The sequence below is a fragment of the Alligator mississippiensis genome, chromosome 2, assembly GCF_030867095.1.
Source record: "Alligator mississippiensis isolate rAllMis1 chromosome 2, rAllMis1, whole genome shotgun sequence".
Taxonomy (NCBI): domain Eukaryota; kingdom Metazoa; phylum Chordata; order Crocodylia; family Alligatoridae; genus Alligator; species Alligator mississippiensis.
The window spans coordinates 13579593-13604037 of record NC_081825.1 but is presented as its reverse complement, the minus strand read 5'-3'; the positions used below and the strand labels follow the sequence as shown (position 1 = coordinate 13604037).

Here is a 24445-nt window from a genome sequence, read left to right as displayed (position 1 = left end):
CTTGGTACGTGTGCCTGGCCTGCACCGATCACCAGTCTGGACCAAGTGCCCTGGAGCACTTATACTGGCGCCGAGCATCAGGAGGCCATTGACGGAGTGAAAACATACAAATTTGGCTCAGAGATGATTTACAAGTTATCTAAAAATCAGCTGTGAAAGGCACGTGGTGTTGAAGGGGGCAGACACCGCGGGTTCACGGGAGCCCCTTCACTTTGTGCTGAGCTGATATTTGTCACAAGTGGGTGGGAAGAGGGTTGTGAACTCGTACTTGTTTGGGTGTCAATGTGTTTAATTCCTATTAGACATGTCCTGCTGGACACAATGTCACTAGGGTGATGTTCCTGTGTTAGGGGAGCCATAGGGGAAGTGACTTCCTCACTCCTTGTTCTTTTTCTTCAACTTAGAAATCTTGCATAACGTAAAGAAAAGAGGAAGTTCCTGAACTTGGCCCTTCTAGAGGATTTTCCAGCCATACTGAGCATTTTTCACCTGGAAGACCCTTTCATTGCATATGGTCTTTTTATTTGTGTGTTGTTTTGATTTTCCCACAAACCATCTCCCAGGTGAAAAAGCAAGGCAAATGGGGCTGCCATGTTAGATCATCTTTTTCAATGATTTAGCTGGGAGTCATGAATGCTCTGAATAAAGGGGCAAGCGGTGATGAACCACAGCATTTTTGTTCCAGGCCAGGGGGAAGGAGTCGTGAATCATACAAGTAATGCCAAGTCTAGTAGCTAATCCATGATGATTTGGAATGAAACAATTTCCCAGGCACCACAACTGTACGGGACACAATATAAATACCAACCCCTTCCACATTGTCATGAAAACTCCCTGATTATACTAGAGATTTCTCCACCCTCTTACCCATCTGGAGCACCTGCTCACTGGGAACTGCACCGTTGACTGGAGCATAGTGGGCTGATGAGAGATCTCTGACTCTCCAAGTGAGTGTGCAAGAAGGACACGACACAGGTAGTGTAACAGCTCCACAAAGGAAAAGACTGTTCAGAAAGTGAACTGAGCAGTGTGCCCCATTTCCTTATGGTCTGTCCCTGTGAGCAACAGATGATGACAGTGGTGACAGTAATGTTCCCCAGCATCTGAGCTGTGCAGTGTTGAGCACAGAGCAAAATGGAGGCGTTGTGAGTCCTCGATGCACAGGGAAATAAATCAGTCAGTTATGTCAATGCAGATTATGTCATCTCAGCATCTGCTGTATAAGGACTGGTATTTTCTATGGAGAGATTTAAATACTGCACATTACAGTCAGCAGACTTAAGTCTGATCTCAGTTTACTCATTAACATTGTTGAAGTGAGGTCTGCATAACGCCCCAGGACAGTTACTTGTATCCTGCAGAGGATTTGCATAGTTAGACCATGCAAAACATTTTAAATTTTTGTGTTTTCCATCTTGATGGTGTGCCGCCAGCATTTCCAATGCCCCAGTTAATAAAGTACAGGCTGCCATCTCTTGGGCATAGTGTAGAAGTTGATTATCATCTGGCGTGCTAGTTTAACTCTAAGGTTAACCACCTTTTCCAACATGTACCTATTCTAACAGGTGTGGTTAAGTGATGTGTTAATTAAAATGTGGGGTTCATGAATTTATCTTCCTGATCTATACCTGACATCCTAGTTATGAAGATATGGAAAACATGATATCAGGCCTTTTTCTCTTGCTACTGTAATTTATAGTAGACAGTACCACCTGCCACTGTTAACCCCGAATGCTGGGTGGCAGTTGTATAACCTGGCCACCTCGAGGGTGCCAGTGGCTTTGGGGAGAAGAGCAGCTTGGAGGGAAGTGCTAGTTTTAGCCCTGGCAGAGCGAATGCCACCAAAGAGTTGTGGAAATGAGGTCCACTCCATGATCAGGTAGACTGGGCTCTTGAACCTTGGTCAGAAGCCAGTCCAGGAGCAGACTCCTGTCCACACTTGCAAAGGGGATGTTTTTAAACCATGCAAATAGTTATTAAGCTTGGGGCATAGGTGAAATCAGTGGAGAAGGCCCTGTTCAATGCAGAGAACCAGCATGCTCACACTGCCAATAGCCTTGCGTCAAATGCGTTACCTCACCTAGAGTGCTAGTATCATGTATATCGTTGTGCATCCTAGGGTCTGAATCATGGGCCAGGACCCCATTGTGTTGGGGGAAGTGTATGACCATGGGTCATATAGACAGGACTTGTCTGAAAAAAACCGACCCTTGAAGTATAAGACAAGGGGCAAGAGGGATGCACACAGATGAATGAAGGAGGAGACGGGATCACCATGATGATAGTAGCTAGCCTAATGGGAAGAAGTATTGGCAGGCTTACCAAAGTGCTGTTTGTGTGGAGTCATTGGATGGGGGCTTCTCCTGAGATTGAAGGGCAACTGAGAGCAGAACGGGAAGGGAAGAGCAGCGGTAGAGCGCGCCCAGAGGTGGAGCTGCTGAACGGATGGAGAGAAAGTGGAGGAAGCAGCTGTCCATGCAGTTCACAGGTTTTTGGTGTGGTCTGAGTGAAGGCTGTGGTGGGTCTGGTGAAAGTAATAATCCCCGGTATCTTGAGCTTCAACACTGCTGCTGGTGAGAGAGAAGTCTGCTCCAGACCCTCTGACACTGACCCGGGCTGGGACTCGTGATTGCAGAGGAGGAGATGCAGATGGCAGACAGAGGAGGAGCTTAGGAGCTCATCCAGGTCTCTGCTGGTACCAGGCTAAGTATCCATTTCCTGAGTCGGTAAGGCTGGAGCTGGCTTTGCACAGGATCAGGGCTCCTTTGTGGTAGATACCTGTCAAGCCCACAGGAGCACGCGCTCCTTGTTTTGCATTTTGTATTTTAATGGCATTTTCCAACTGTAAGTGGGTTGAAGATGGGTAGGTGTCAGGTTTGACTGGGAGCATTGGTCCCAGGTCATTACCAATGCCTGGATGCTAGTTTGAAGGTAATCTACTTAGTCTCAGTATTGCATACGAAATCTCCCTGTGATGCCATGGATATTTTGATTTCCGCTGTTGCAGGCCATTAGGACCACCTCTTTATGATCGAAGAAGCATTGTCTGCCTCTCTTCAGGACCTGCTTAGAAACCCTGTATAATAAGAGATGCATTGTTGTAACCTTAGCTGTGAATCTCCAACAGTACATAGTCTTGGCCTGAGCATGGGGTAATGGTTTCTGAACTTTCTGGCCTGAGGTTAGATGCCAAATTCCATATTTAAACACCTAAAATTGGCCTGATTTGGGGACCAAGGCCAGTCAGAAGGAAGTACAGAATAAGGAGACTTGTGTGAAATACTAAATGCTACACACGTGCAGGCTTACCTCCCAGAATTAGGAAACAGGTGACTGAATCCTGCCATCACAAGTTGGGTATATATTGGCAGTAATAATCTCCTACAAACTCAGCCTGAACCCCGTTGATTGTGAGATGGACTCAGTTTCAGATCCACTGCTATGGGCCGGGGCTGGCGCGGGGAGAAGCCAGGTTGATAGGAAGTTTGGGCACATCCAGATTTCTGGTGCAGAGTTAGTAGCATTTATACCAGAAGCCAACTTCTGCAATCTTGTTGCTGTGGTGAGCTCTCTGAGGAAGGGGAGCTATACGTGAAAGTTTCTGTCTTCCTTCCTTTTGCTCTTACTGCAGTTCCCATTTCGGGAGTTTTTCTGTAACCCAGAGAATGGACAAATGTTCTTGACCAAGACTTTACTAAAGGCTGGAAATGTGTTTGTAAATAAGGTTCTTCATGAAAGTGTAGCACAAAGATGGTTCTTTTCTTTATTCCTCTTGCACAGCATCTGTTCCTTTAATAAATAAGTTGGAAAAAAACCTCAATGTTGCCTGATCAGAACTTTTTTTTTTCCCCATGGATTTCTATGGGGTTTTGGATATTGTCCACCTCTGACCACATGGGAAACGCATAACTACCCATTTGGGATTTGGTTATCTCAAGCTAAGAATCTGGGGATGAGTCGTGATCCTACACACCTGGTGTTTACCACAAGCCGCTGTATTACAACGTTCGACTATCGAGGTTCATGGCTCGGTCACTCTGACAGAGCAAAAAGCAACGTGCTATAATACTGGCCTACTATGGAGTCCGCATACAAAACTCTTGCTATGACTATTAAGCAAAGCCCTTACTATTACAACAAGAGAGGTCTGAGTGGCCTGATTTATTCAACTCGGGGATTTGAGCAGCTCAGGGATGTCATTCAGGACCGAAAGATGCAAACTTGGTTAGATATAAACATTTCCATCCCGTCTGAACAGGTTCAGAGTAGAGTGGACAGGTGCCTGGGCATAGGAGGGTGAGTTCAACCCAAGTTTAACAGATGAACCCAGGAGGCTGTGTTAGCAGGTGGCTTGTTCTTGCTCTCACTGCTTGCTTCCGCTGTGGAAGTGCCAAACAGACTCCATTCGAGTCAGGGCCTAAACGTGGTAAAGGCTGCACAAAAACATAGGAGCACCCAGTCCTTATTCCTTGCATTGCATTGACATAGCATTTTCCAACACTGAGTGAGCTAAGGAGGGATGGGTGTTGGGGTAGAGAGGAAATTATTCCCATCTGTGCACCGATGCCTGAATACCAATTTCCATTTAATTAGCTTAGTTTTTGTGCAGATAATGCTGTGACTCTCCTTCCTAGGCGAACACTGCAGTGCAAAACTCTAGCTCTGGCCTTGTGGCTTTTTTGCTGCTGCTTTGAGTCGACACTTTAGCCAACCTGTTTAATGCACTCAGACTTGTGGAGACCTTAAACCTGAATTTTTGGATGGTTTCTAGTACCTCATACAAGAAGGGCAAGGACTTCTGATCCTGAGGGTCTAAAAGGGACAGTCTCAAGTCCAAAGGAAAGTCTTGTGGTGCCATCTCATGGCTCAGAGGCGGAAGGTGATCTTCGTGTTTACAGAAGATTTAGAGCTGACTGGACTGTTTCTCAAACAGGACAAACTTGGTATAACCATTTCTCTATTTTCCAATCGCTAAGCCAATATTTCCTAACTGATTTGCTTTATACTCACACCACATTTCCCTGTTGGGGAAAAAAGTTGGGGGAATTTTGTTTTTCATAGAATCCTTCTGATTTTTTTTTTTAATGGAGAAAGAGGATATTTCATACAAAAATTACCCAATTCATATGTTCTCATGTGTTCTGAATTGTTTCCTGAGCTTATGTGTAAGGGTGTCTGCTGTGCAGTCTTCTTGGCATGTGCAGAAGTAGGACTTCTGCCAGGAAGCAGAGGTGGCTTGGGTTGCTCTGGTATTTTAGTAGTTAAGCAGGAGTGTATAGATCTCTCCCTTGGGTCCACAAGTCTGTTGTGCTATCTGACCCTAAGGCCCTGAATCTCCATTTACCCCTGTATACCACGTGATGGACCTATGCTACACTGTCCATTTGGTACCCTGTAAAACAGTTTACATTTCTTTATCTTGATCTGTCCTTTGTGGCTTCACTTTCTTTCAACCCAGGTCCTCAGGCATCTGAGAAGCAGACTGGGGTCAGGTCTGATCTAAGAGCACTTCCCCGGTGTAGTTAGAGTAGGATGCTGTGCAAACAGAGAGAAACCATTGCAGATGCAGGCGCTATTAGCAGTGAGGCTGCAAAGCACCTTTGTACTGGTGTGAGTGTCTCCCTTGCAATCACATCGCATAGGTCACAAGTCGCATCTCCGTAGACTAAGCAGCCTGGCTATGCCAACAGCACTATGCTGGAGAGAGCTGGGAGATGGCAGAGGGGTGTTTAGAGTGACAGAGCCCGGTCTGAGTCTTTTGCCGTGTGTAACGGTACCAGCGATGCCTGCTTGGAGGAATGTTGGAAATATGCAGTATTCTCCCATAGCAATCTGAGAAGCAACCTCCTGTGACTGTATCTCCAAGCCCCCCAAAAACAGCAGTTCAGTGGTACATGTGCCTTGTGACCGTGTCTAGCTCTTTCATGCTGAAAGGATTTGGGGATAGGGAGAGGTGAGGGAAGAGGAGGGGAATCTCATTGAGAAGAAACCCAGAGCAGTGGCTTGAATGACTAAGTATAAAAGAAGAAATACTTCAAGGAAAGCAAGTATTTACGTTCTTGAGGTGCAGTCAGCCTGCTGGAAGAAACTCATTGCAGGGTGAGAGATGCAGAGACCAGTCCTACAGGGTGGAAAAGGGAGACCCAGGTAAAGCAACTCCTACCACAACCTCTCCGAGATGAAACAATAGCCCATCTTCTGCCCCTTCCCCTCTCCAAAGTGTCCATGCCCCTATTCCTTCTTGCATGGATCGGAGAGAGGGCGTGTGTGGCTCCACATTACCCTGCTAATGGCATTCAATGCATCTGCTGTGTTGGGTGACGAGAGCATCGTGGACTTTTCTGTTGCTGCCTCTGCAGCCGTCCCAACCAAGAGCCACACCTCCCTGCAGCAGCACCGCTTGCAGAGCCCCAGGCTGGCCCTGCCTGCCACGGTGTTGGCGGCATGGGGAGGAAAAGGAATTGGTTGGTTTTCAGGGTGCAAATAAATGTTATGCTAGAAGAAGAAATGAACCCCTAGTTCAGGTGGGTTGAAAAGTCTGAGAAGCAAACTCCCCTGGACCGCGCACCGGGGCTGATCTGTCCTGCAGGCTGGGCAGCAGGGGCAGCGTGACGGTATCTGTGGCTCAACAAGTGACGTGTTTGGTTCCCAGGGAAACCCCTGAGCTGGTATTGAGTGTAGCAGTTGTGCCGATCACGTGTCTCTTCAGGAAGCAGCTGTGGTGCTGGGCTGCGCAGCAGGGCAGGTTTTTGTATGGGTTTGTATCACTGTGTGAGGTGAGCTTTTGTACTGCTGACAGTAATAATCTCCAGCATCTTCAGCTTCAACACTGCTGATGGTGAGAGTGAAATCAGTGCCAGAGCCACTGCCGCTGAACCGGGCTGGGACCCCTGATTGCTGTGTGACAGCGTTATAGATAAGGCGCTTTGGAGCTTGTCCAGGTTTCTGCTGGTACCAGGCTAAGCCCTGATAGGTACTCCCAGAGCTACTATAAGTAAGGCTGGAGCTGGCTTTGCACTTGATGGTCACTCGATCTCCTGGAGACACCGCCAGGGACTCTGGGGTCTGAGTCAGCACAATCTGCCCGGAGGAACCTAGATGTAAAAAGAAAACAAAACACAAAAAACCCCCAAAGTTGAATTAACATAGTGCCTCCAGGAAGCCAAGTAACCAGTCTGACTAGACAATCTGGATGCCTTAGCAATGTTCCTTGTGCTCATTATTACAGAATTAAGTGAGTTTGTCTCCTGGCTGAAATGCTAACATGCAGCCAGAACTGCTTCTTTCCTTGCAGCCCTTTCTTTATTGCTCATCTAGGTTACAGCCTCAGCCCCTAGAAATCCCCAGAAAAACTTCTGGTCACTCCAATGGGCTTTGGATCCTGGGATTGGGGATTAAGTCAGTCTTTTGTCTCGGTTGCAGTCCCTACCTGCCAAGGCAGTGCATTTCTTGAAACATTTTCAAGCATCAGAGAAAGCCAATTCCTTGGGCTCTTTGCTTCTAGAAAAAAGGATGGTTTTGCTATAATGACACAACTTCCCTCTGCGTTTACTGCTTACCCTGGACCCAGAGCACCACGAGGCAGAGCAGGGGAGCTAGTGAGACCATCTTGGTACGTCTGCCTGGCCTGGCACCGATCACCATTTGGTACAAACTGGCCTGGAGCACTTATACTGGCGCCGAGCATGAGGAGGGCGTTGACTGGGTGTAAAACATGCAAATTTGGCTCGGAGATGATTTGCAAGTGATCTAAGAATAAGCTGTGAAAGGCACGTGGTGTTGAAGGGGGCAGACACCGCGGGTTCACGGGAGCCCCTTCACTTTGTGCTGAGCTGATATTTGTCACAAGTGGGTGGGAAGAGGGTTGTGAACTCGTACTTGTTTGGGCGATAATGTGTTTAATTCCTATTAGACATGTCCTGCTGGACACAGTGTCACTAGGGTGATGTTCCTGTGTTATGGAAGCTATAGGGGAAGTGACTTCCTCGCTCCTTATTCTTTTTCTTCAACTTAGAAATCTTGCATAACGTAAAGAAAAGAGGAAGTTTATGAATTTGGCCCTTCTAGAGGATTTTCCAGCCATATAAATCATTTTTCACCTGGAAGACCCTTTCATTGCACATGGTCTTTTTTTTTTGGTTTTTTTTGTTTGATTTTCCCACAAACCATCTCCCAGGTGAAAAAGCAAAGCAAATGGGGTTTCAGGTTAGATCATCTTTTTCAATGATTTAGCTGGGAGTCATGAATGCTCTGAATAAAAGAGCAAGAGGTGATGACCCACAGCATTTTTATTCCAGCCCAGGAGGAAGGAGTCGTGAATCATACTAGTAATGCCCAAGTCTAGTAACTAATCCATGATGATCTGGAATGATACAATTTCCCAGGCACCACAATTATATGGGACACAATATAAATACCAACCCCTTCCACATTGTCATGAAAACTCCCTTATTAGACTAGAGATTTCTCCACCCCCTTACCCATCTGGAGCACCTGCTCACTGGGAACTGCACCGTTGACTGGAGCATAGTGGGCTGATGGGAGATCTCTGACTCTCCAAGTGAGTGTGCAAGAAGGACACGACACGGAGCGTAATAGCTCCACAGAGGAAATGACTGTTCAGAAAGTGAACTGAGCAGTGCCGCCCCATTTCCTTATGGTCTGTCCCTGTGAGCAACAGATGATGATAGTGGTAACAGGAATGTTCTCCAGCATCTGAGCTGTGCAGTGTTGAGCACAGAGCAAAATGGAGGCGTTGTGATTCCTCGCTGCCCAGAGAAAAAACAAATCAGTCAGTTATGTCAATGCAGGTTTGGTCATCTCAGCATCTGCTGTATAAGGACTGGTGTTTTCTATGGAGAGATTTAAATACTGCACATTACAGTCACTAGACTTCAGCCTGATCTCAGTTTACTCATTAACATTGTTGAAGTGAGAACTAAATAACGCCCCAGGACAGTTGCTTGTATCCTGCACGGGATTTGCATAGTTAGACCGTGCAAAATGTTTTCTATTTTTGTGTTTCCTGTCGTGATGGTGTGCCGCCAGAATAGCCAATGCTCCAGTTAATAAGATACAGGCTGCCATCTCTTGGGCATAGTGTAGAAGCTGATTATCATCTGGTGTGCTAGTTTAACCCTAAGGTTAACCACCTTTTCCAACATGTACCTAGTCTAACAGGTGTGGTTAATTGATGTGTTAATTAAAATGTGGGGTTCATTAATTTATTTCCTTGATCTATACCTGACATTCTAGCTATAAAGATATGGAAACATGATATGAGGCCTTTTTCTCTTGCTACTGTAATTTATAGTAGACGGTACCACCTGCCACTGTTAACCCCGAATGCTGGGTGGCAGTTGTATAACCTGGCCACCTCGAGGGTGCCAGTGGCTTTGGGGAGAAGAGCAGCTTGGAGGGAAGCGCTAGTTTTATCCCTGGCAGAGGGAATGCCACCAAGAGTTGTGGAAATGAGGTCTACTCCATGATCAGGAGATTGGGCTCTTGAACCTTGATCAGAAGCCAGTCCAGGAGTGCAGTCCTGTCCACACTTGCAAAGGGGATGTTTTTTAAAACATGCAAATGTGTATTAAGCTTGGATCATAGGTACAATCAGTGGAGAAGTCCGTTTTCACCGCAGAGAACCAGGTTGCTCAGACTACAAATAGCCTTGTGTCAAATGCGTTAGCTGTCCTGGAGTGCTATTATCATTCATAATTTCATAGATTGTAGAGTCGGAAGGGACCACAATGGATCATCGTGTCCAACCCCCTGCCCCTGGCAGGAAAGATGACTGCGGTCAGGTGACAACAACCAGGTGACTATGTAGCCTCTTATTGAAGACCTCCAAGCTAGGTGATAGCACCACCTCTCTTGGAAGCTGAATCCAGATCCTGGCCACCCTTACCGTGAAAAATTTCTTCCTAATATCTAACCTAAATCCCCTCTCAACTAGTCTACACCCATTATTCCTAGTCACTCAATGGGGCACCTTAGTAAACAGCACTTCGCCTATGCCCCATTGACCTCCCCTAATAAATTTATAGGCGGCCACAAGTTCTCCCCTCAGCCGTCTCTTGTGAAGACTGAAGAGATTCAGCTCTCTCAAGCTCCCCCCATAGGGTCTATCATGAAGGCCACTAATCATGTGAGTGGCCCTTCTCTGGACCCTCTCGAGATTCCTTGCATCCCTCTTGAAGTGCGGCGCCCAAACCTGGACACAGTACTCCAACTGCAGCCTGACCAGTGCCGCATAGAGGGGGAGCGTCACCTCCTTTGATCTATTAGTCATGCACCTGCTAATGCACGGCAAGGTGTGATTGGCCTTGTTGATGGCCTCGTTACACTGCCGGCTCATGTTCATCTTGGAGTCACTTATGACTCCAAGATCCCTCTCTGCCTCCGAGCTGCTAAGAAGGACACTCCCCAACCTATAGGTGTGCTGGGGGTTCCTCCTTCCCAGGTGGAGTACCTTACATTTATCTTTATTAAATTGCATCCTATTTCTCTCTACCCATTGATCCAACCTGTCCAGATCAGCCTGAATCTACTCCCTGCCCTCCGGTGTACTAACTTTGCCCCATAACTTGGTATCATCAGCGAACTTGGAGAGGGTGCTCTCCACGCCCTTGTCCAAATTGCTGATGAAGATATTGAATAATATCGGTCCGAGGAACGACCCCTGCGGGACCCCACTGCCCACCTCCCTCCAGGCCGAGAAGGAGCCATCCACCACCACTCTCTGGGTGCGGTCCCTAAGCCAGTTGGCCACCCACCTGACCGTGTAGGCATCCACTCTGCAGCCTGCTAGCTTCCCAATGAAGATAGGGTGTGAAACTGTGTCGAAGGCCTTCCTAAAGTCCAGGAAGATGACATCAGCCTTGGCTCCCGCGTCCAGGCAGTGTGTGACCTGGTCATAGAAGGCTTCAAGGTTTGTCAGGCAGGATCTACCTGTGACAAACCCGTGCTGGTTTCCCCTCAGCATCATTTCTCCTGCTGGGCCTGCACAAATGTCTTCTTTAATTATTTTCACTAGCATTTTCCCAGGAATAGCGGTAAGACTGACTGGTCTAAAGTTACCCAGCTCATCCCTTCTCCCTTTCTTGAGTATGGGCACCACACTGGCCCTTCTCCAGTCCTCAGGGACCTGGCCGGAGCACCACGAGTGCTCGAACAGCTGTGCCAGCGGCTCAGCTATGACACTGGCCAATTCTTTCAGCAGCCGTGGATGGAGGTCATCCAAGCCTGCTGACTTGTACCCATCCAGGTCCTCCAGGAGCTTCTTAACTATTTCAGAACTAACCGTAGGCGGACTGGTGCCATGTGGGCATCCATCAGTGATCGAGGTGGGGGAATTGGCTTGGTTGGTACGTAGAAATACTGAAGCGAAGGACTCATTGAAGAGCTCTGCTTTTTTTCCCCACGTCAACCACCAACTGTCCTGATTTGTCCTGCAGGAGCCCTGTGTTGCTCTGAGCTTTCCTTTTGCCCTCTATATACCTGATGAAGGACTTTTTATTGTCCTTGATTGTTGAAGCCAGCCTGAGCTCAAGCCCGCCTTGGCCTGTCTCAATGATTCCCTGCAATAGCGTGCCAGGGAGAGATATTCCTCCTTGGTGGCTGCTCTCTGCTTCCATTGCCTATACACCTCTTTCTTTGCCCCCAGGCTCTCCTGGAGTTCCCTGTTCAGCCAAGGGGGCTTTTTTGCCCCCTTACCTCCCTTCCTACATAGTGGGATAGACTCCTTCTGAGCCCCAAGGATCACTCCCTTGAAATACCTCCAACCCTCCTGGACCCCCATTTGCTCTATGTTCTTGAGTTGCATCCCCTCACTAACTAGCCTACTAAGCTTGCTAAAGTTGGCCCTTCTAAAGTCCAACACCTTAGGCCCACTAGTTATTTTAGCCACTTTATCATGTATATTATTGTGCGTCCTAGGGTCTGAATCATGGGCCAGGACCCCATTGTGTTGGGGGAAGTGTATGACCATGGATCAAATAGACAGGACTTGTCTGAAAAAAAACCTACACTTGAAGTATAAGACAAGGGACAAGAGGGATGCACACAGATGAATGAAGGAGGAGACGGGATCACCATGATGATAGTAGCTAGCCTAATGGGAAGAAGTATTGGCAGGCTTACCAAAGTGCTGTTTGTGTGGAGTCATTTGATGGGGGCTTCTCTTGAGAGTGAAGGGCAGCTGAGAGGAGAACGGGAAGGGAGAGCAGAGGTAGAGTTCGCCCAGAATGGAGTTGCTGAACAGATGGAGAGAAAGTGGAGGAAGCAGCTGTGAACTACATGGACAGGTTTTTATTGTGGTCTGAGTGAAGGCTGTGGTGGGTCTGGCGACAGTAATAATCCCCAGCATCTTGGGCTTCAGCACTGCTGCCGGTGAGAGAGAAGTCTGCTCCAGACCCTTGGATGCTGAACCGGGCTGGGACTCCTGATTGCAGAGGAGGAGATGCAGATGGCACACAGATGAGGAGCTTAAGAGCTTGTTCAGGTCTTTGTAAAGTTACTGCAGCTCATTAACTGACCCTGGCTGTAAATATTAAACTCATGTTACATCCCTTTTTCCCTTGCTCACAACCTCCTTCTTTCAGCAGCAGTTTAGAAGTAGTCAGTATTTTCTGAGGCTGGTGACATATGAAAATAAATCTTGCCTTGTTGTAGGACCTATTTATATCCAAATGTTTTTGTTTGGCTCCATCTCTGACCTTATGGCAGAGCTCCCTTTTCCCGTCTGGTATTGTGCAATGTCTAGAACAAAAAGTTCGTGGCCCTCTTGCTGTTCTTGCACCACAAATAGTAAGAGTGAGAAAGCCAGTGCCCTCTTGGCTTCTTGCTTATCCTGGGTCCAGAGCACAACCAGGCAGGTGAACTGAGCCGGGGAGATCATCATGACGCGTCTGGCACCCAGCACTGATCACCCAGCCCAGAAGAACTGCACCAAAGCATTTATAACAGCTCAGAGAAGCAGGGAAATCTCCGTGTTCATGAACTATGCAAATCTGGGTCAGAGATGAACATTGGTTGCTGAGCCGTGTTGTGGGCAAAGGGGAGGGAGCCCCGTGAAGGCGGTCAGTTCAGTCCCTGGGGATGGGCTCGCAGGGCACGTGCCAGGGCTGACAGTAACGGTTCTCAGCTGATGGTTTTTGCTTCAGGGCTGGTTGGTGTCAGTGTTATACTAGATGTCTCCTCGCCACAGCAGTGTAAGTGCTTCTTTCTTCTTGAAAAAGAGACTGGGTAGAAGGCATCCAGTTTTCTGTCTGGACAGGTGTTGAAGCCTTCAGCAAATTAGGGAAAAGCCTGATCTGCTCAAGTCAGGTTTCAGGCTGCAAAATCACTTAGATTTTATTGCTTTTCCTTTTGACCCCTGACATTGTGTAAAGAAGAAAACTGAGTTTTGATACAAACCACTGATTTTTATTTTTTTTTTGTGTTAAACTTAAAGCTCCCCTTCCCTCCTCCCCGCCCCCATCTTCAAATATTGTAGTGCACTTTTCACCTTAGGACTTTGTCTCTGAATTAATGTTGCATTGAAGTAGAGGGCTCATGAAGTCATGCTTGGCCTTTACTCCACTGTGCTAGACTTTTCAAACTATCATCAGCAGCTATAACTTGCTGCATCCCACCTTCTCTTATTTTATTTCAGGGGTGGCCAATCTGTTACCTGTATGCCACAAGTGCGCAGGCAGCCTCTGTATGTGGCATGCAGCAGATGAGGGAGGGAGCAGGGAGCACAGTGCAGATAGGACAGGGAGCAGAAAGCTGAGCAGCAGATTGGGCAGCAAGCAGAGGGCAGGGGAAAGAGACTGGAGTGGCACTGAAGGGAGCAGGAGAGGCTTACCATGTGGCCGCTACTTATACCCTGGATCCAGAGAATTGACAGCCAAATAATGAGGATGAACTTTATGGCAGCATGTCACGAATCAACCCTGGAGCTTCTGCAATTCGGAGTGTGAAGTGCATTCAAAGAAATGCAGAAAGAGAAATCAGTGTACTCAGTCTAAAATTACGTGTGTGTGTGTGTGTGTGTGTGTGTGTGCGTGCATGCGTATGTAACAGAAACTGCAACTCTTAGTGTATTTGCCTTCTCTTACTGCATCCACATTCGGGGGTGGCCAACCTGTGGCAAGTATACCACAAGTGGCATGGGCAGCCTGTGTGTGTGGCATGCAGCAGATCAGCGAGGGTGCAGGGAGTAACGCGACAGAGGACAAGGAGGAGAAAGCAGAGCAGCAGACTGAACAGGAAGCAGAAGGCAAGGAAGAAAGCCAGAGCCCATCTGTATGTGTGTACATGTACGCACCCGCGGGAAGTAGACAAAGGAGATATAAGTAAGCAACTCATGTAGATGTGCCCTTTGTGTAGCAGATGCACTATGAAGGTGGCTGTTTAAAAAGCACCTGAAATGCTGGTCTGAATAGATCAGGGAGGTTTTTGTACTGGTTTTTATCACTGTGGAGAGGGGCCCCATACTGCTGGTGACAGTAATAATCACCAGTGCCTTCACCTTCTGCACTGCTTATGGCGAGAGTGAAATCCGCTCCAGACCCACTGCCGCTGAACTGGGCCGGGACTCCTGGTTGCCGCATGGAAGCAAAAGTGATGAATGACTTTATAAAAAGTCCTCTGGGTATTTTCCCCTGCTATTTTCAGCTCCCTGCAGCCATGTGTTTGTTCAGGGAATTTCAGAAAATTCACTGAAGTCAGTGGACTCCCTTCCACCCCTGTGGGCTTGGCCTTGAAAGAAGGTCTTTTTAGTGGAGCACAGGCAGCCTGAGGTTAGTGGAGCCCTCTTGGGAATAGTACGGATTTGGCAGGCAGAGGCTCTAGACTTTTAGCTTCTTTTGCAAGGTAACTTCACTGACAATGAAGCCAGTTCCCTCTTGGTTTGCTCCTTACCATGGATCCAGAGCAAGTTAGCCAGAGAAGAGTCTGTGAAATCACTTTGGGACATCTGACTGGCCCAAAGCTGATCAGCAGGCTGCAACGACTGATGCAGGGGGTTTTAAGCCAGGTCTAAGCAGCACAGGGGATGTCACTTGAGAACGAAGTATATAAATGTAGGTTAGATGTGAGAACCTCCATATTATCTATACATGCAGGGACCTGATGGCCAGGGGATCCGAGGACAAGTGCAGCCTGACAGGGCCAGGCGCTGCTCCCTCACTTTGCACTGGAATGGGCAGTGGTGATTTAAAATGTAGGAGTTTCAACTTTAGAAAACACCATTTACACTCATGAGACCCTTCTATAAAGAACTGATTACAATCATGTTAGATGGCTGGCATCTCTCAGGTGGTATATATCTCACTCAGTTATGTTTCAAAGCAATGATGTTGAGGGGGGCAGAACAGAGAGTGGATATTAATGCCCCTCTGAGCGGTATCAGCTAGCACGCTGTTTAAAGTGGTATTTAGACTACAGTAGAGGGATACAGGGCTCTGCTTGTAATATCTGATGGAGCATCAACATTTGTTTCCTCTCTGAATCTCACTTGCATTGCATGGTATTGCAAGGGAGGTTGCCATGCTCTGGTTTCTGCAAATAGCCGGTGTGTCTCGGTCTGTTGTATAACTGGATGAGTCGGGTCTACAATGCCGTTGAGGGTGAAGTCAGGGCTGGGCCCACTGGGTGTACATTACTCGTATGGTCTTGAGAAAGCGCTGTAGAGAAGGGATGTTGGGATGGGACAGGATTGTGTTGCTAAGAGGCAATGGAGATCAAAGCCAGCTCCAGGCTTTGAGCTTCATAGGGATTCTGTCTCCTGGAAACATCAACAGGATTGCTGGAGCTGGAGTAACTAGTGTACTGTCCCTGCAAGGCAGAAGTGTCACCAGCAGAGAGAGACAGTTAAATATGTATGCATTACAAGCCCCTCCTTGCCTTCAGTTGTCACGCAATATCCCTGGGAATTGGAGAAAATTTAGACAAAGTTTTGAGTTGTATTTAGCAGCTATAGGAGCAGAAGAGAAAACTGAAAGTTAAATCATCAGTTTTCCTTCATGTAGTAGGGGAAAAAGTGCTTGAGGTGTAAAACACCTTGACATTTGCTCCAGGCCAACACATGAAGTTAAGTGAGGTACATAAATAAATGTGATGAATATTGTGTGCTAAAATTAAATGAGACTTTTGAAAGGCATACTTTTTTCATGTGCACGCAAAAAGCAGATGAAAGCATGGAGCACTATATGACAGAGCTAAAAAGGCTCAGCAAGACCTTTGTTTTTGGGGATGTAACAGATTCTCTGATCTGGGATAGACTCATTTGTGGCGTTATAGACAATGGATTAAGAGAGAAGCTGCTACACGAAGGAGACCTCTCCCTAGAAGCAACTATACAGATTTGTAGAGCAGCTGAAACTGTGAGGGCTCAGGCCAAAGAGCTGAATGCAGCTGAGGGGGTTGTCCATGCAATACATAGTAAAGACAAACAGAAAAGGCCACTTCAAATGGAGGTCACCTCAGCTACCACGGCTGCTACTAAGGGGCAGATGGAGTACAGGCAAGCATGCAGCCGATGTGCAATGCAGCAGGGCTCTAAACGGTGTGCTGCATTAGGAAAACTGTTTTAATTGTGGAGGAATACTCATTTTGCCACATGTTGCGAAGTACAAGCCCATAATGTCTGGGTGCATATAGCTGAAGATACTCCAGAGGGAGGCTATTAAATAGATACAGTAGAATCAAGGAGAGCTACTGAGAAGGACTGGATCCTGGCACTGGAATTGCTTGGGACACTGATACCATTTAAACTGGATACAGGGGCTGAGGTGAACATTTTACTGGAGCAAGATTATAAAAGGCTGAAAATTAAACCAAAACTGAGGCCAACAAAAGTAACCATAACTGCCTATTCAGGAGCAAAGATACTGGTCAAGGGAAAGTCCCTTGCCTGCATCACACATAAAAATGTGGTGCACAATCTTGCATTTATTGTAGTACCTAAGGAGGTGACACCCGTTTTGGGCCTAACAGCTTGTGAAAAGCTCAGTTTGGTTAAATGGGTGCTTGCATTACAACACTCTGGCTTGGGTTATGAGGACCTTATCTTGGACTATCAAGATTTATTTCAAGGCCTTGGTTGCTTACCAGGGGAACAGATAAAGAAACAGGTCCCTCCAGTTATATAACCATGCAGAAACGTTCCTTTTGTCCTCTGTGATAAACTAAAGGCAGAGCTAAAAAGGATGGAGGAAGCCCAGGTAATAAAGAAAATTGAGGAGCCAACAAAGTGGGTGAACTCCCTAGTTATTTGTGGAGAAGAATAATGGACATCTGCGGATATGCTTGGGATCCAAAGGATCTCAATAAGGCCATAAAGGGAGAACATTTTAAGTTGCCCACCAGAGAAGAGATTATGGCTCAGTTTGCAAATGCACAGCTCTTCAGTAAATTGGATGTTTCTTCGGCATTTTGGCAGCTGAAGTTAACAGAGGAAAGCTCGAAATTATGCACATTCAATCCTCCTTTTGGAAGGTATCGGTTTCTGTGTTTATCTTTCGGTATAGCTTCAGAGGTGCATCACAAAACTATACATATGATTTATGAGCATAGTCCATGTGTAGATACTGTGTCCGCCTGGCCTCCAACATCCGGTCATGTGCGGCATTGGCCCAAATGGCTGGTGGTGTTCACCCTACCGTTTCCTGCAGGTTGTTGAGAAGATGTTTGCTCCCCGACCGGTGTCTGCCAATCTCTCCTGCCACGACTTTGAATATTCTATCAGTGGAGGGGGGCTGACCACTCAGGGTCCCTCAGTGGTGAAAAGTCCATCGGCGGTCTTCCATGGGGCTCCACCTCCCCTACACCCCGACCTCACGCCAAGCCTTGGCAGATCACTGCAGTTTTCCTGGCTGTGCTCCCAACACTGTTAAGCCCCTGGTTATGTCCGCCTGGGTGGCCCTCTCCCCTCTGGAGTATTAGCTCCCAGAGGGTGACATGCTTGGATAATGCCAGCTTGCCTGTGATGTCTAACTTGGGTCGTGAGGCTGGCTCCCTTTCCCCAGGGCTCGAAGCCTGACCTGGGTCCCAAGCAACGATAGCACTCAAAAGAGCTCTGCTGCCATTATCCGGCCTGTGTCACCTGGTCCTGCCCCTCAACCCCTCCAAAAGGGGGAAACACAAAGAACATACAAAAAACCAACTATTATGTTTTGAGGGACCCGTGCGGTCCCTTCCTGGGTCCTTCTGCCAGGGTACCGGTCACCTGCCTCTCTAAGAATTTGTCAGGGGGCTACATCCTATGTGTGGCTGGGGTAGCCCATGGTCTCTTGCCTGGCTTGCCTCCCTCATTACCCAGCCTTCTGTGGATTGTGTCCCCACTCCTCATCTCTCCCATCAATAGCGTTCCTCTTCGGGTGCCTCACAGCGCTTCTGCAGATGCCTGCCCACTTCTCACATGCAGGGTCAGTACTCTGCCTCTTGTGGCCTTGCTTCACAGCCCCTTGTGCTGTCCCCACCTGCTGCTTCCTGGAGGGAGCGTCTCTTCTGCCTCCCCGGTGCCCTCGACATTCCCACCTGTTATAGCATAGAGAGCCACGTCCAGCTCTCCGGCCCCTCCATTGAAGCTGCTGGCATCGGGGCTTCTTCTGGCTCCTTGTTTCCTCCACCGCTGTTACCGGCATCAGGAACTGCTTCTGGCTCCGCGCTCCCCCTGGAGACCCATCCTCCACCAGGGCAGGGAACTTCTGCAGGCTTTCTCTCCCAGAAGGGCTTCCGGGAGGCACCAACTGTTGGTGCCCTCAACAGCCCCGGTCTCCCTTTCCCTCCACCTTCACTGCTGGTCCGCTTTAATCCCACCGGCTAGTGATTGCTGATGACGTGACCGGTCAGGTTCAGCTGTATGAAGGTGTGGCTCACAATCCACGTGGGTCTCTTCCCGTGTTCCAGCTGCACTGCGGGTCCTGCTGCAGGTAAGTGGTTCCCTTTTTTATTTTTTGTTTTTGTTTTCTTTTCCTCAGGGAGCTCCTGTCCCCAGGGGTCCCCATTTGTAATTTGGGGTCCTCTCTCCTGCTCTCCCCCGGGACAGATACCTCTATGGATGATATCATCATCTGGGGCTCCACCAAGGAAGAGCATGATCATCAGCTCCGAGAGGTGTTGGAAGCACCTAGGGCTTCAAATTTGAAACTCAATAGACAGAAATGTGTTTTTGGAGCTACAAAACTGACATTTGTGGGAGACATTCTTTTTAGAGAAGGGGTGAAACCAGACAAGAAAAATATTCCAGCTTTTGAACTGATTCGGCTATTGAAATGATCATTTCTGATTGGCCAGAGGACAGGAGTACCTGTGACTTGAGTGTGTGGGACTACTGGAATTGCCAACATGAACTTTCAGTCATTGAAGGAGTTATTTTCAAGGGCAGTAAAGTTGTAATACGACGGACCCTCCAAAGAGGAATACTACAGAAGATCCAGGAGGGGCACGTAGGTATTGAGAAATGCAAGCAGCGAGCAAGAGAGGTGATGTATTGGCCAAGGATCAATCAGGACATTGAAAACTGTTCTACCTGCTTGAAATTGAGACCCTGTCAGCAGGCAGAACCACTAAAGCCACACAGGGCCTATGAGAAGGTGGCACCGATCTCTTTATGTGGGACTCCAGGGTGTATTTAATAGTTACTGATTATTGCTCTTTGTATCTGGAAGTCTGTACACTGCAATGACTGTCTCCTGGAGGCACAAGCATGAATTCTGGAGTCCGAATCCAGGCGGTTTTTGCATTTGAGTCTGAAAAGTTAAATAAGTGAAAAGTGCACAGGGATGTGTGTATGAGAGCGAAATAAATGCCAGAGGAGCTATCTTTTATGAACATTACCAAATGGCTCTTTATGTAGTTCCTATCCTTGAATTTGTCCCCTTCATTCTCTCCCCTTTTTCAGTTAGTCACTTTAGAGCCTAATGCAAAACCTTTGAAGCCCAGTGAAAGTCTCGTATTCACTGTGCTGGACATACTGTGAGGACCTAACTGCTCTTGAAATAACACAAGGAAATGCAGAACACTCTGAGGAATGTGTGAAGTTTTATAGATGAATATCTAAATATATTTAACTCAAAACATAATTAAAAAAATAAAAATAATATCATTATAATCCCTAAACCCCTCAAATATAGTTTTTCATCACACCGGTACTAGCTTCATGAGCCTCTTCCCCTTGGTACAGAGTACTACTACCAGTCAGAGGAGCTGAGCCTTTGGGATCATTGTGATGCATCTGAACAACCACTACTGAGTGGCACACGGTGTTAATAGTAACTTGTTACAGCATCAAAGGGTGCTATTTGCTTTAATATATGCAAAGTACATGTCTGATCCCAACATGAGCTCAGAAAGGACCACAAACCAGTTTTAAGCTAACTGTTCCTCAGAGCTGCCTCACTTTATGCTGCAGTGCTACTTATCTGAGTTGAAAGTAAATGAGTACATGTCCTGACTCCTGGTTATTGCTTTTATGCCACAGTGGACTTCAGCTGTCTTTTTACAGTCATTTCAACAAGGGAGAAAACGTGCCCCTCTGTGTAGCACATGTACTCCGAAGGTGACTGTTAAGGACGCACCTGCCGTGCTGGTCTGAAGAGTGCCGGGAGGTTTTTGCGCTGGTTTGTGTCACTGTGAGTGGGGTACCATACTTCTGCTGACAGAAATAACATCCAGCATCTTCAGCTTCCACCCGGCTGATGGTGAGAGTGAAATCCGTTCCAGACCCACTGCCGCTGAACCGAGCCGGGACTCCCGGTTGTCGTGTGGAAGCAAAAGTGATGATGAGTTGAGGAGCTTGTCCAAGTTTCTGCTGGTACCAGGCTAGGAACTCCTTTCCTGCAGATGTGAGGCTGGAGCTGCATTTGCACTTGATGGTGGCGGTGTCTCCAGGGAACACGGCCAGGGACTCTGGAGTCTGGGTCATCACACGGTCTCCACTTGAACCTGAAGGGAAAAACAGAATATAGTTACACTGATCCACTGTACTGTACCCTTTTATAAAAAGCTCTGTGGGAATTTTCACCTGACATTTTCAGCTTAAGGCAGGCCTGTTTTCATTCAGGGAATTTCTGAAAATCCACTGCAGTCAGTGGACTCCCATCCACCTCTGTGGGCTTGACATGAGGCCCAAATACCTGAAATAGGGTGTTTTTCTCTTTAGAGGAGGAACAGGCAGCCTGAAGTTTGTGGAGTCCTCTTGGGAATAGCAAGGATTTTGCAGGCAGAGACTCTGGGCCTTGAACTTCTTTCTGAGAAGGAACTTTTCTGTCAATGAAGCCAGTTCCCTCTTGGTGTGCTGCTTACCGTGGATGCCGAGCAGTAACAGGCAGAGGAGTGGAGCCTGTGAAACCATCTTGGTACATCTGACTGGCCCACAGCTGCTCAGCAGGCTGCAACGAGTGATGCAGGAGTTTTTAAAAAAGCTCTAAGCAGCACAGGAAATGTCACTTGAGCATGCAACATGCAAATTTGGGTTTGATATAAGAGCCCCCCTCTGATCTAAATGTGCAGGGACCGGATGGCCGGGGTATCAGAGGACAAGTGCAACCTGAGAGGGCCTCCAGCTGCTCTTTCACTGTGCAAAGCAATGGGCTTTGGGGCTATTATTACTACTTGCTTCTTTGTAGTCATGCCCAGTTGGTGCAGTGAAGATCAGGACCCCATTGCAGTAAATGCTAGTCAAACCCATAGGAGCATGTGGTCTTTGTTCTGCATTTTATGTTGAAATGGCATTTGCCAACTGTCAATGCGTTGAAGATAAGTAGATGTCAGGTTTGACTGGGAGCAGTGTTCCCAGGTCATCACCAGCGCCTGGATGCCAGCTTAAGTCAACGTGCTTTAGTCTCACAACTGCACTGGAAATATCCCTGTGATGCCATCGATAGTGGGACTTCCTTTGTTGGGGGCAGCAGGAGATGCTGTCTCTGACCTGAGAGCCATTTTTGCCTCTCCTGGGGATCAGCTGAGGCCCTGTTTAATAGCTGATGCTTTGTTGGAACCATAACTGTGAATCTCCCAACAATTCTTGCTCTTTTCCTGAGCATGGGGTAATGGTTTCTGAACTTTGCAGTAAGGGGTTAGACCCCAAAGTCCATATTTAGGTACCTAAAATAATTATCTTGATTTTGAAAGCATTGAACTGCAAGTGAAAATTCAGCTCTGTGCTTCCATATGTGGAGTTGGGTGGCCATTGCTCAGAAAGGGACTTTGTTGGAGTATGATTTTACATTCAACCTCCTTGTCCATGTGCCCACAAAAAAAAGTTGGAAAGCTCAAGCTGGCTGTGATAGATTGCTATTCCTTGAATGGAGAGATTTACGCCCTTTGGCTCAAGCTTCACAAGGCAGGGACCTGTGGCCAGGCATCAAGTGGAGAAGAAGAGGACAAGTTATAATATACTGCCTGTGTCCCAGACTTAGGCAGCAGGTTATTGAAGCCTGCAGTTGCACATTGAGCGTGTTTGTTCATGTGGGATTCTGGGGAAGGCCCTTCCTACTTCCGGTATCAAAAGAAAAATACCTAACATAAAAAAATAAAGAAGAAGATCTTTTTTCCCCCTCTTCCTCTACAACTTCCCCATTTTTCTTGCTATTGACAGCATCCACATCTCTTCCTTTATTTGGGGCATTCCACCTTCTTCACCTCCATGGTGAGTCCAGATCCTGCTGTTTTTTCCCTTATGGCAGACGGGGAACGTGCCCTTGCCATCCAGATGGGCACAATGCGTAAAAGTCTTCATGCCTGTAATGTGCTTTCCTGTTGGACTTCCCCAAGTCTCATGTCAAGGCAAAAAACAGCCACCAGAACCACCTTTCTCACTCATCAACACTAAAATAAAACCTCCACTTCATACCCTCTGTGTGTTAAATTCAAGCTTCTCATCTTGGTCTTCAACAACCTGTTCAGATTTACTTTGCTTTGGACTGCCTCTCCCGCTAAAGCCCTCTACGTCCTTTTCTCTCCCAAGTTATAGCACCTTGATTTCTTTTTCCTCTTCCGACTTCTATCTCGGTAGTTTTATCCATGCAGTCCCCTGTAATGGAGTGATCTCCTACCGTCTCAGTTTCCTTAGTGGTCCCTCTGTGCTCATTCAAACCTGCCCAAAAATCTTACCACCTCCGTGCTGCCAACAGACTTTATTTAGCAGTCCTGGAGGACTCTTCCCCCATTCTGCATCATTTTGTGTGCCATGATGGTGCCAGATCTGCTGTCATGTGTGTCTGTTTGGTCCCCGCAAAGGGGCAGTCAGATCCTTTACAAACCCGCTGAGCTGCTTTGCAAGTTCTCCGTAATGATGCAAACTAAAATCATCAGTTATGTTAACTTCTAAGGTACCTTCCTATACTGCTCTCAGAAGCCCGAGAGTGCCCCTGCTTTGGCTCCTTCCTTTCCCTCACAGACTAATCCGTAAATTAGGGAGAGGGGGACAATTTAATTATAGCCATTTAGAGCAACAAGGAAAGATCAGCCTGCTCTAAATATCCGGAATGTTTTGCCCCAAGCTCTTTGCCATGAATGCCTAGGACTAAATCTCCCCTAGCAAGATATGAGGAAATCTGTTTTAATCCATGGGATTGGTTCTGATTTAACCAGCTTGTTTAAGCCAGGGCAGCTGCTGGAAGTAAATGGGATTTGGTATATGGGGAAAAAATGTGGCTCAAGCCCAGTGAATGTTAGTCATGTCCTGCATAGATCAGCAGAGAATAAATTCATAAAGCTAATATTATTTCTGAATGTATGCAATTTCTTATTGTTACGTTTACTTTGGATGACATCTAGAAGTTCAGATGGTTGCATTTGTAGGGGAAGTGCTGCCGTCTGTTGGCCATTAATCGGAAGCTCATATTTCCATCGTGCCATCACCTCCTGCATTCTGCCTAGGGCTGAAAATCCCCGTGAGATTCCTGCTGCTCAAACTTTTCTTTTGCCACAAATGAGAATAACATGTCAGCCTGTGGAAGTTGTTCCAGACTAAAATATACATCATAGGATTTAGAACATCAGAAACATTTCAAAACAAAACAGTTCCTAAGTTCAAAACAATATATTTTGGTCATAACAAAGTTGAACTAAAAATAGCCCATTTTAATTTTCAATCCCTTAAAAATCCACTAATCTTTTTATCAAAATCTAAAGCTTAAATTTTAACCAAATGGCTTTGATGGAAAACATGTGAATAGAAACCTTATTAACCCAGTCTAGCTATAGTTTGGCATGGACAGCTAAAATGTTTGGGACATATACATAGATATTTTAACTTCTACATGAGGTGGTAGGTGGCAATTTTAAAATGTTTGTGTTTAAACATTTGAAACTACCATTTACACCTGTGAAACCACTCTACAAAGAATTGGTTGCAATCATGTCAGGTGGCCGGCTTCTCTCAGGTGGTATATATCTCAATTATGTTTCAAAGCACTGGCACATCCTGTGATTGGGGAGGAATAGGGCAGAG

General features: G+C 47.0%; 1 gene segment (V, D, J or C); it reads right to left on the bottom strand.

Annotated features, from left to right (window-relative positions):
* Nucleotides 1–6567: 6567 nt before the first annotated feature.
* On the bottom strand, nucleotides 6568–7625 carry LOC106737759 (immunoglobulin kappa variable 4-1-like). The segment is given in 2 exon segments: nucleotides 6568–7094; nucleotides 7560–7625. Coding segments are annotated over 2 exon segments (438 nt in total).
* Nucleotides 7626–24445: the final 16820 nt, after the last annotated feature.